Source organism: Somniosus microcephalus, unplaced genomic scaffold (genome assembly GCF_052327205.1).
Source record: "Somniosus microcephalus isolate GS21.2 unplaced genomic scaffold, FLI_Smic_1.0 unresolved_chr4, whole genome shotgun sequence".
NCBI lineage: Eukaryota > Metazoa > Chordata > Chondrichthyes > Squaliformes > Somniosidae > Somniosus > Somniosus microcephalus.
The window spans coordinates 19,392,369-19,405,481 of NW_028225182.1; the positions used below are offsets into that span (position 1 = coordinate 19,392,369).

General features: G+C 53.4%; 1 protein-coding gene across 1 annotated transcript in view; it reads left to right on the forward strand.

The window, feature by feature from the left end:
• LOC147090011 (cohesin subunit SA-1-like) overlaps positions 1–10,659 on the forward strand; it is a 33,775-nt gene extending 23,116 nt beyond the window's left edge. Inside the window, exons 9-11 of the mRNA XM_085977024.1 lie at positions 548–672; positions 10,076–10,194; positions 10,587–10,659. Of these exons, the coding sequence (XP_085833150.1) occupies positions 548–672; positions 10,076–10,194; positions 10,587–10,659 (317 nt within the window). The remainder of the gene's footprint in view (positions 1–547; positions 673–10,075; positions 10,195–10,586) is intronic.
• Positions 10,660–13,113: the final 2,454 nt, after the last annotated feature.

A 13,113-nucleotide genomic window follows, 5' to 3' on the forward strand; every position in this document is an offset into this window, starting at 1 on the left:
TATCGAAAGCCTTCTGAAAGTCCAAATACACCACATCCACTGGTTCTCCCTTATCTATTCTACCAGTTACATCCTCAAAAAATTCCAGTCGATTAGTCAAGCACAATTTACCTTTTGTAAATCCATGTTGACTTTGTCCGATCCTATCACTGTTTTCCAAGTACTCTGCTATTACATCTTTTATAATGGACTCTAGCATTTTCCCCACTACCGATGTCAGGCTTACTGGTCTATAATTCCCCGTTTTCTCTCTCCCACCTTTTTTAAATAGTGGGCTAACATTAGCTACCCTCCAATCCATGGGAACTGTTCCAGAGTCTATAGAATTTTGGAAGATGACCAGCAATGCATCTACTATATCTAGGCCACTTCCTTAAGTACCCTAGGATGTAGATTATCAGGCCCTGGGGATTTATCGGCCTCCAATCCCGTCAATTTCCCCAACACCATTTCCCTACAAATACTGATTTCGCTGCTTTATTGTGCTGTGTTGTGGGACTCAAGTGTGGGTCTGGTTTAACTTTAGTCTTGGTGTCTTTGGGTTTAGATGAAACGTTGAAGATTGAGATGCTGCACAAGAGGCGGTGTTTCCTGGCTGGGTTCTGCAAACTCATTATCTACAACATGGTGGACCTGAGGGCTGCGGCTGACATCTTCAAACACTATATGAAGGTAGGAGCTGTGCTGATCCACACTGTGTGTAGGTGTTTGATAATCTACAGGAAGGTAGAGGCTGTGCTGATCCACACCGACTGTAGGTGTTTGATAATCTACAGGAAGGTAGAGGCTGTGCTGATCCACACTGACTGTAGGTGTTTGATAATCTACAGGAAGGTAGAGGCTGTGCTGATCCACACCGACTGTAGGTGTTTGATAATCTACAGGAAGGTAGAGGCTGTGCTGATCCACACCGACTGTAGGTGTTTGATAATCTACAGGAAGGTAGAGGCTGTGCTGATCCACACCGACTGTAGGTGTTTGATAATCTACAGGAAGGTCGGGGCTGTGCTGATCCACACTGACTGTAGGTGTTTGATAATCTACAGGAAGGTAGAGGCTGTGCTGATCCACACCGACTGTAGGTGTTTGATAATCTACAGGAAGGTAGAGGCTGTGCTGATCCACACCGACTGTAGGTGTTTGATAATCTACAGGAAGGTAGAGGCTGTGCTGATCCACACCGACTGTAGGTGTTTGATAATCTACAGGAAGGTAGGAGCTGTGCTGATCCACACCGACTGTAGGTGTTTGATAATCTACAGGAAGGTAGAGGCTGTGCTGATCCACACCGACTGTAGGTGTTTGATAATCTACAGGAAGGTAGAGGCTGTGCTGATCCACACCGACTGTAGGTGTTTGATAATCTACAGGAAGGTAGAGGCTGTGCTGATCCACACCGACTGTAGGTGTTTGATAATCTACAGGAAGGTAGAGGCTGTGCTGATCCACACTGACTGTAGGTGTTTGATAATTACAGGAAGGTAGAGGCTGTGCTGATCCACACTGACTGTAGGTGTTTGATAATCTACAGGAAGGTAGAGGCTGTGCTGATCCACACCGACTGTAGGTGTTTGATAATTACAGGAAGGTAGAGGCTGTGCTGATCCACACTGACTGTAGGTGTTTGATAATCTACAGGAAGGTAGAGGCTGTGCTGATCCACACCGACTGTAGGTGTTTGATAATCTACAGGAAGGTAGAGGCTGTGCTGATCCACACTGACTGTAGGTGTTTGATAATCTACAGGAAGGTAGAGGCTGTGCTGATCCACACCGACTGTAGGTGTTTGATAATCTACAGGAAGGTAGAGGCTGTGCTGATCCACACTGACTGTAGGTGTTTGATAATCTACAGGAAGGTAGAGGCTGTGCTGATCCACACCGACTGTAGGTGTTTGATAATTACAGGAAGGTAGAGGCTGTGCTGATCCACACCGACTGTAGGTGTTTGATAATCTACAGGAAGGTAGAGGCTGTGCTGATCCACACTGACTGTAGGTGTTTGATAATCTACAGGAAGGTAGAGGCTGTGCTGATCCACACCGACTGTAGGTGTTTGATAATTACAGGAAGGTAGAGGCTGTGCTGATCCACACCGACTGTAGGTGTTTGATAATCTACAGGAAGGTCGGGGCTGTGCTGATCCACACCGACTGTAGGTGTTTGATAATCTACAGGAAGGTAGAGGCTGTGCTGATCCACACTGACTGTAGGTGTTTGATAATCTACAGGAAGGTCGGGGCTGTGCTGATCCACACCGACTGTAGGTGTTTGATAATCTACAGGAAGGTAGAGGCTGTGCTGATCCACACCGACTGTAGGTGTTTGATAATCTACAGGAAGGTAGGAGCTGTGCTGATCCACACCGACTGTAGGTGTTTGATAATCTACAGGAAGGTAGAGGCTGTGCTGATCCACACCGACTGTAGGTGTTTGATAATCTACAGGAAGGTAGAGGCTGTGCTGATCCACACTGACTGTAGGTGTTTGATAATCTACAGGAAGGTCGGGGCTGTGCTGATCCACACCGACTGTAGGTGTTTGATAATCTACAGGAAGGTAGAGGCTGTGCTGATCCACACCGACTGTAGGTGTTTGATAATCTACAGGAAGGTAGGAGCTGTGCTGATCCACACCGACTGTAGGTGTTTGATAATCTACAGGAAGGTAGAGGCTGTGCTGATCCACACTGACTGTAGGCGTTTGATAATCTACAGGAAGGTAGAGGCTGTGCTGATCCACACCGACTGTAGGTGTTTGATAATCTACAGGAAGGTCGGAGCTGTGCTGATCCACACTGACTGTAGGTGTTTGATAATCTACAGGAAGGTAGAGGCTGTGCTGATCCACACTGTGTGTAGGTGTTTGATAATCTACAGGAAGGTAGGAGCTGTGCTGATCCACACCGACTGTAGGTGTTTGATAATCTACAGGAAGGTCGGGGCTGTGCTGATCCACACCGACTGTAGGTGTTTGATAATCTACAGGAAGGTCGGGGCTGTGCTGATCCACACTGACTGTAGGTGTTTGATAATCTACAGGAAGGTAGAGGCTGTGCTGATCCACACCGACTGTAGGTGTTTGATAATCTACAGGAAGGTCGGAGCTGTGCTGATCCACACTGACTGTAGGTGTTTGATAATCTACAGGAAGGTAGAGGCTGTGCTGATCCACACCGACTGTAGGTGTTTGATAATCTACAGGAAGGTAGGAGCTGTGCTGATCCACACCGACTGTAGGTGTTTGATCATCTACAGGAAGGTCGGGGCTGTGCTGATCCACACCGACTGTAGGTGTTTGATAATCTACAGGAAGGTCGGGGCTGTGCTGATCCACACCGACTGTAGGTGTCTGATAATCTACAGGAAGGTAGGAGCTGTGCTGATCCACACCGACTGTAGGTGTTTGATAATCTACAGGAAGGTAGGAGCTGTGCTGATCCACACCGACTGTAGGTGTTTGATAATCTACAGGAAGGTAGAGGCTGTGCTGATCCACACCGACTGTAGGTGTTTGATAATCTACAGGAAGGTAGAGGCTGTGCTGATCCACACCGACTGTAGGTGTTTGATAATCTACAGGAAGGTAGGAGCTGTGCTGATCCACACCGACTGTAGGTGTTTGATAATCTACAGGAAGGTAGAGGCTGTGCTGATCCACACCGACTGTAGGTGTTTGATAATCTACAGGAAGGTCGGGGCTGTGCTGATCCACACTGACTGTAGGTGTTTGATAATCTACAGGAAGGTAGAGGCTGTGCTGATCCACACCGACTGTAGGTGTTTGATAATCTACAGGAAGGTCGGGGCTGTGCTGATCCACACCGACTGCAGGTGTTTGAACAAGTCCACTGGTGGTTCACCCAGGAGCGAGTGCTCCCTCTGGTAGTGGACTGGGTATACACACACCGGCTCCTGCAGCGTGACAGGTCGCAGAGTGGACCGTCAGGGACCTTTACTCAGCCAGCATCCAGCGGGGCCCACAATTAGCCTCAGTACCCCTGGGTTGGGTGGGGGAGAAAGAACCTGGACTCCCACCCCCGAGCAAGCCTGAGAGTCACAGACTGGGCTTGTTCACCAGCTGGAGACTGCAATCAGAGGGCAGGGGGGAACGTGGAGTTGTCAGGGATTATTGAGGGAGGGGCTGGCCTGTACTGGGGGGGAGGGAGGAAGGTGGAGTTGTCGGGGATTATTGAGGGAGGGGCTGGCCTGTACTGGGGTGGAGGGAGGAACGTGGAGTTGTCGGGGATTATTGAGGGGCTGGCCTGTACTGGGGGGGAGGGAGGAAGGTGGAGTTGTCAGGGATTATTGAGGGGCTGGCCTGTACTGGGGGGGAGGGAGGAAGGTGGAGTTGTCAGGGATTATTGAGGGAGGGGCTGGCCTGTACTGGGGGGGGAGGGAGGAAGGTGGAGTTGTCGGGGATTATTGAGGGAGGGGCTGGCCTGTACTGGGGTGGAGGGAGGAAGGTGGAGTTGTCAGGGATTATTGAGGGAGGGGCTGGCCTGTACTGGGGGGGGAGGGAGGAAGGTGGAGTTGTCGGGGATTATTGAGGGAGGGGCTGGCCTGTACTGGGGTGGAGGGAGGAAGGTGGAGTTGTCAGGGATTATTGAGGGAGGGGCTGGCCTGTACTGGGGGGGAGGGAGGAAGGTGGAGTTGTCAGGGATTATTGAGGGGCTGGCCTGTACTGGGGGGGAGGGAGGAACGTGGAGTTGTCGGGGATTATTGAGGGAGGGACTGGTCTTTACTCGGGGGGAGGGAGGAATGTGGAGTTGCAGTTTTACTGCAAGCCCACTGATTCCCACAGCTACATGGACTACACTTCCTCCCACCCCGCCTCCGGTAAGGAGTCTATTCCATTCTCCCAGTTGCTCCGTCTCCGTCGCATCTGCTCTGACGATGCCACCTTCCATACCGGTGCTTCTGACATGTCTTCCTTTTTCCTCAACCGAGGATTCCCCTCTGCAGTGGTTGACCCGGCCCTCGACCGTGTCCGTTCTATCTCCCGCACTTCTGCCCTCACCACTGCCCACCCTCCCGGAACCACGATGGAGTTCCCCTTGTCCTCATCTTTCACCCCACCAGCCTCCACATTCAACACATCATCCTCCGCCATTTCCGCCACCTCCAACGTGATCCCATCACCAAAAACATTCCCTCACCTCCCCTTTCAGCATTCCGTAGGGACTGCTCCCTCCGAGACACCCTAGTCGACTCCTCTATCACCCCCAGCACCCCTTCCCCTTCGCCCGGCACCTTCCTGTGCAAGCACAGGAGATGCAACACCTGCCCTTATACATAGAAACATAGAAGATAGGAGCTGGAGTAGGCCATTTGGCCCCTCGAGCCTGCTCCGCCATTCAATGAGATCATGGCTGATCATTCTAACTCAGTACCCTGTCCCTGCTTTCTCCCCATATCCCTTGATCCCTTTAGCCTTAAGAAATATATCTAACTCCTTCTTGAATATATTTAATGAATTGGCCTCAACTGCCCTCTGTGGTAGAGAATTCCACAGGTTCACCACTCTCTGGGTGAAGAAATTCCTTCTCATTTCAGTCCTAAATGGCTTACCCCTTATCCTTAGACTGTGACCCCTGGTTCTGGACTCCCCGACCATCGGGAACATCCTTCCTGCATCTAGTCTGTCTAGTCCTGTTAGAATTTTGTAAGTTTCAATGAGACCCCCTCTCAGTCTTCTAAACTCCAGCGAGTATAAGCCCAATCGACCCAATTTCTCCTCATACGTTATTCCTGCCATCCCAGGTATCAGTCTGGTGAATCTTCGCTGCACTCCTTCCTCAGATAAGGCGACCAAAACTGCACACAATACTCAAGATGTGGTCTCACCAAGGCCCTGTACAACTGCAGCAAGACATCATTGTTCCTGTACTCGAACCCTCTCGCTACGAAGGCCAACAAACCATTTGCCTTCTTAACCGCCTGCTGCACCTGCATGCTTACCTTCAGCGACTGGTGCACAAGGACACCCAGGTCTCGTTGCACTTCCCCCTTCTCCCAATCTATTGCCGTTCAGATAATCTGCCTTCCTGTTTTTGCCACCAAAGTGGATAACCTCGCATTTATCCACATTATATTGCATCTGCCCAATCACCCAACCTGTCCAAATCATACTGGAGTTTCTTGGCATCCTCCTCACAGCACACACGCCCACCCAGCTTTGTGTCGTCTGCAAACTTGGAGATATTACATCTAGTTCCCTCGTCTAGATCATTAATATATATTGTGAATAGCTGGGGTCCTGGGACTGATCCTTGCGGTACCCCACTAGTCACTGCCTGCCACTCGGAAAAAGACCCGTTTAATCCAACTCTTTGCTTTCTATCTGCCAACCAGTTCTCTATCCAAGACGGTACCTTACCCCCAATCCCATGTGCATTAACTTTACACACTAATCTCTTATGCGGGACCTTATCGAAAGCCTTCTGAAAGTCCAAATACACCACATCCACTGGTTCTCCTTTATTTATTCTACCAGTTACATCCTCAAAAAATTCCAGTAGATTAGTCATGCATGATTTACCTTTTGTAAATCCATGTTGACTTTGTCCGATCCTGTCACTGTTTTCCAAGTGCTCTGCTATTACATCTTTTATAATGGACTCTAGCATTTTCCCCACTACCGATGTCAGGCTTACCGGTCTATAATTCCCCGTTTTCTCTCTACCACCTTTTTTGAATAGTGAGGTAACAGTAGCTCCCCCGTTCCCACTGTCCAGGGTCCCAATCACCCGTTCCAGGCGAAACAGCGATTTACTTGTACTTCTTGCAATCTAGTATACTGTATTCGCTGCTCACGATGTGGTCTCCTCTACACTGGGGAGACCAAACGCAGATTGGGTGACCGCTTTGTGGAACACCTCCGTTCAGTCCGTAAGGGTGACCCCGAGCTCCCGGTCACCTGTCACTTTAATTCACCGCTCCATTCACACTCGGACCTCACCGTCCGCGGCCTCTTGCATTGTTCCATGGAAGCTCAACGTAAACTCGAGGAACAGCACCTCATCTTCCGATTAGGCATTCCGGACTCAATATCGAGTTCAACAATTTCAGGTCATAACCTCGCCCCCTCTCATATTGATATATTTTTTATCCACACTTTTGGTTTGTGCCTTTTCCTTTCTCTCTCTCCCACAGGGCAGCTGTCTCTCACTCTGCCAGCGCGTTTCACACTTCATCTAGAGCCAGCTTTTGTTTCTTAATCTGTCCTATTACCATCTCGTCTCGCCTTGAATATCTCGTAATGTCTCGTGACCCCTCACTGACCTTCCCCTTTGTTCTTTCATCCCCTCCCCCATTTCCCAGCCCCCAACTTGCTTTTTCATCTGTTTCATTGCCTGCTTTTTTTTCTCAGTTCTGACCCGAAACGTTAACTCTGTTTCTCTCTCCACGGATGTTGCCTGGCCTGCTGAGTTTTTCCAGCATTTTCTGTTGTTGTCAGGGATTATTGAGGGAGGGGCTGGTCTTTACTGGGGGGCGGTGGGGGGAAGGAACGTGGAGTTGTCAGGGATTATTGAGGGAGGGGCTGGTCTTTACTGGGGGGGGTGGGGGGAAGGAACGTGGAGTTGTCAGGGATTATTGAGGGAGGGGCTGGTCTTTACTGGGGGGGGTGGGGGGAAGGAACGTGGAGTTGTCAGGGATTATTGAGGGAGGGGCTGGTCTTTACTGGGGGGGTGGGGGGAAGGAACGTGGAGTTGTCAGGGATTATTGAGGGAGGGGCTGGTCTTTACTGGGGGGGGTGGGGGGAAGGAACGTGGAGTTGTCGGGGATTATTGAGGGAGGGGCTGGTCTTTACTGGGGGGGGGTGGGGGGAAGGAACGTGGAGTTGTCAGGGATTATTGAGGGAGGGGCTGGTCTTTACTGGGGGGGTGGGGGGAAGGAACGTGGAGTTGTCAGGGATTATTGAGGGAGGGGCTGGTCTTTACTGGGGGGGGGGAAGGAACGTGGAGTTGTCAGGGATTATTGAGGGAGGGGCTGGTCTTTACTGGGGGGGGGAAGGAACGTGGAGTTGTCAGGGATTATTGAGGGAGGGGCTGGTCTTTACTGGGGTGGGGGGAAGGAACGTGGAGTTGTCAGGGATTATTGAGGGAGGGGCTGGTCTTTACTGGGGTGGGGGGAAGGAACGTGGAGTTGTCAGGGATTATTGAGGGAAGGGCTGGTCTTTACTGGGGGGGGGGAGGAACGTGGAGTTGTCAGGGATTATTGAGGGAGGGGCTGGTCTTTACTGGGGGGGTGGGGGGAAGGAACGTGGAGTTGTCGGGGATTATTGAGGGAGGGGCTGGTCTTTACTGGGGGCGGTGGGGGGAAGGAACGTGGAGTTGTCAGGGATTATTGAGGGAGGGGCTGGTCTTTACTGGGGGGGTGGGGGGAAGGAACGTGGAGTTGTCAGGGATTATTGAGGGAGGGGCTGGTCTTTACTGGGGGGGTGGGGGGAAGGAACGTGGAGTTGTCGGGGATTATTGAGGGAGGGGCTGGTCTTTACTGGGGGGGGTGGGGGGAAGGAACGTGGAGTTGTCGGATTATTGAGGGAGGGGCTGGTCTTTACTGGGGGGGTGGGGGGAAGGAACGTGGAGTTGTCAGGGATTATTGAGGGAGGGGCTGGTCTTTACTGGGGGGGTGGGGGGAAGGAACGTGGAGTTGTCGGATTATTGAGGGAGGGGCTGGTCTTTACTGGGGGGCGGTGGGGGGAAGGAACGTGGAGTTGTCAGGGATTATTGAGGATGGGGCTGGTCTTTACTTGGGTGGGGGCGGAGAAGGAGGTGTCGTCAGGGATTATTGTGGGAGGGGCCAGTCTGTACAGATGAGGGGTCTGCAGATATCGGGCTGTGTTAATAGCTGCCCCAGTTCATTCACACGAAGTAAACATCATGGTGAGTTAAAGCTTATGTAGTGAATCTGTCTGTACACAGTCCAGGCAGGCCCTGCTCTCCAGGCCTCCCTCCACACCCGTGAGGCAGTAAGCAGCTCGCTCGAGCTCCCCGCGGGGGCAGACAGGGAGCAGCAGGTTCCTGCTCTACCTGCTGTCTGTGACTCGCACTGCCTGTACTGTGAGCTGAACTGGGGCAGAGTGCAGACTTGCCTCAGGACCCTGGGGTCAGGGGGGGGTGAAGCTGGCCAGTGTTCCCACTCCTGGTGCCGTTCAGGGGTTCTGTATTTGGGAAGGGCATTGTATGGGAGTCCAGGGAGGAGTGGGCAGGGTATGGGGGTCCAGGGGGAGAGTGGGCAGGGTATGGGGGTCCGGGGGGAGAGTGGGCAGGGTATGGGGGTCCGGGGGGAGGGTGGGCAGGGTATGGGGGTCCGGGGGGAGAGTGGGCAGGGTATGGGGGTCCGGGGGGAGAGTGGGCAGGGTATGGGGGTCCGGGGGGTGAGTGGGCAGGGTATGGGGGACCGGGGGGAGAGTGGGCAGGGTATGGGGGACCGGGGGGAGAGTGGGCAGGGTGTGGGGGTCCGGGGGGAGAGTGGGCTGGGTGTGGGGGTCTGGGGGGTGAGTGGGCAGGGTGTGGGGGTCCGGGGGGAGAGTGGGCAGGGTATGGGGGTCCGGGGGGAGAGTGGGCTGGGTGTGGGGGTCTGGGGGGTGAGTGGGCAGGGTGTGGGGGTCCGGGGGGGAGTGGGGCAGGGTATGGGGGTCCAGGGGGGAGAGTGGGCAGGGTATGGGGGACCGGGGAGAGTGGGCAGGGTATGGGGGTCCGGGGGGAGGGTGGGCAGGGTATGGGGGTCCGGGGGGAGAGTGGGCAGGGTGTGGGGGTCCGGGAAGAGAGTGGGCAGGGTGTGGGGGTCCGGGGGGAGAGTGGGCAGGGTGTGGGGGTCCGGGGGGAGAGTGGGCAGGGTGTGGGGGTCCGGGGGGAGAGTGGGCAGGGTGTGGGGGTCCGGGGGGGAGAGTGGGCAGGGTGTGGGGGGTCCGGGGGGAGAGTGGGCAGGGTATGGGGGTCCGGGGGGAGAGTGGGCAGGGTATGGGGGTCCGGGGGGTTTGCGGTGTGCATTGTACTGGAGGTGTGTGTGTGTTGCCCCGGGTGTGTTGCCCTGGGTGAGGTACTGAGCTCTCTGTCCTCTTCATTCCAGTACTACGGTGACTATGGTGACATAATCAAGGAGATGTTGGGCAAAGCGCGGCAGGTTGATAAAGTTGAGTGCGCCAAGACACTCCTCCTCAGCTTACAGCAGGTGAGTGGGTCGGTACAGTCACGTTACAGCACGGCAACAAGCCGTTCGGCCCATCGAGTCCTGCATGAGCTCCCCAGTCTAATCCCATTCTCCCCCCCCCCCCCATGCCCTTCACCATTCCTCTGTTTCAAGCAGCTTCTCCTCCCTTTCTCGGGACTTTTTTCCAACAATCATTTTGTGGCACCACACTCTAACCTCTCCTTCAACTCTTTTCGATTATCTTTCATTTGTGCCCTCTCGTCAACCAATGCAACCATCTATCGCCATCATCACCCTTTTATCATCTTGAAGACTTGCATCAGGTCTAGCCTGAACCTCTCGGCTCCAACTGCCCGAGTCTCTCTTCGTAACTAACCCCTCGTCCTTGGTAACAGCCCAGTGCTTCTCTGCAGTCCTTTTCCCATTACAGGAAACTCTTTGGTATCTGGTATCTGACTCCGACGGGCCCGGCATGTTGCTGGTTGATCAAAAATTCCGGATGACTGAGAGGCTATTTTTAACCAAGAAAAATAAAAAAAATCAAGAAATGTGCAGTATACAGTAATTGGGTACTCACCTACAGCATGTTGTGTTAAATGGATGGTGGAAGATGCTTGATTAAGCACAGTACTGCCAGTTGAGGGCAATGCAGTGCAATGACTACCAGCAGCGCGGGAGACACACAGTACCCCTGTAAAATGGCGGATCAGAAGAGACTACCGGCAGCGCGGGAGACACACAGTACCCCTGTAAAATGGTGGATCAGAAGAGACTACCGGCAGCGTGGGAGACACACAGTACCCCTGTAAAATGGCGGATCAGAAGAGACTACCGGCAGCGCGGGAGACACACAGTACCCCTGTAAAATGGGGGATCAGAAGAGACTACCAGCAGCGCGGGAGACACACAGTACCCCTGTGAAATGGTGGATCAGAAGAGACTACCGGCAGCGCGGGAGACACACAGTACCCCTGTAAAATGGGGGATCAGAAGAGACTACCAGCAGCGCGGGAGACACACAGTACCCCTGTAAAATGGCGGATCAGAAGAGACTACCGGCAGCGCGGGAGACACACAGTACCCCTGAAAAATGGCGGATCAGAAGAGACTACCGGCAGCGCGGGAGACACACAGTACCCCTGTAAAATGGGGGATCAGAAGAGACTACCAGCAGCGCGGGAGACACACAGTACCCCTGTGAAATGGTGGATCAGAAGAGACTACCGGCAGCGCGGGAGACACACAGTACCCCTGTAAAATGGGGGATCAGAAGAGACTACCGGCAGCGCGGGAGACACACAGTACCGCTGTAAAATGGGGGATCAGAAGAGACAGCCGGAACGCGGGAGACACACAGTACCCCTGTGAAATGGTGGATCAGAAGAGACTACCAGCAGCGCGGGAGACACACAGTACCCCTGTGAAATGGTGGATCAGAAGAGACTACCAGCAGCGCGGGAGACACACAGTACCCCTGTGAAATGGTGGATCAGAAGAGACTACCAGCAGCGCGGGAGACACACAGTACCCCTGTAAAATGGTGGATCAGAAGAGACTACCAGCAGCGCGGGAGACACACAGTACCCCTGTGAAATGGTGGATCAGAAGAGACTACCAGCAGCGCGGGAGACACACAGTACCCCTGTGAAATGGTGGATCAGAAGAGACTACCGGCAGCACGGGAGACACACAGTACCCCTGTAAAATGGTGGATCAGAAGAGACTACCGGCAGCGCAGGAGACACACAGTACCCCTGTAAAATGGCGGATCAGAAGAGACTACCGGCAGCGCAGGAGACACACAGTACCCCTGTAACATGGCGGATCAGAAGAGACTACCGGCAGCGCGGGAGACACACAGTACCCCTGTAAAATGGGGGATCAGAAGAGACTACCAGCAGCGTGGGAGACACACAGTACCCCTGTGAAATGGTGGATCAGAAGAGACTACCGGAACGCGGGAGACACACAGTACCCCTGTAAAATGGGGGATCAGAAGAGACTACCAGAACGCGGGAGACACACAGTACCCCTGTAAAATGGGGGATCAGAAGAGACTACCAGAACGCGGGAGACACACAGTACCCCTGTAAAATGGCGGATCAGAAGAGACTACCGGAACGCGGGAGACACACGGTACCCCTGTAAAATGGGGGATCAGAAGAGACTACCGGCAGCGTGGGAGACACACAGTACCCCTGTGAAATGGTGGATCAGAAGAGACTACCGGAACGCGGGAGACACACAGTACCCCTGTAAAATGGGGGATCAGAAGAGACTACCAGAACGCGGGAGACACACAGTACCCCTGTAAAATGGGGGATCAGAAGAGACTACCAGAACGCGGGAGACACACAGTACCCCTGTAAAATGGCGGATCAGAAGAGACTACCGGAACGCGGGAGACACACGGTACCCCTGTAAAATGGGGGATCAGAAGAGACTACCGGAACGCGGGAGACACACGGTACCCCTGTAAAATGGGGGATCAGAAGAGACTACCGGCAGCGTGGGAGACACACAGTACCCCTGTAAAATGGGGGATCAGAAGAGACTACCGGCAGCGTGGGAGACACACAGTACCCCTGTAAAATGGCAGATCAGAAGAGACTACCGGAACGCGGGAGACACACAGTACCCCTGTAAAATGGTGGATCAGAAGAGACTACCAGAACGCGGGAGACACACAGTACCCCTGTAAAATGGCGGATCAGAAGAGACTACCGGCAGCGCAGGAGACACACAGTACCCCTGTAAAATGGTGGATCAGAAGAGACTACCGGCAGCGCAGGAGACACACAGTACCCCTGTAAAATGGGGGATCAGAAGAGACTACCGGCAGCGCGGGAGACACACAGTACCCCTGTAAAATGGCGGATCAGAAGAGACTACCAGAACGCGGGAGAGTCAGACTCCTGGTACAGGGGGATTGAGGTGTTCCGCCTTCCGACAGTGCC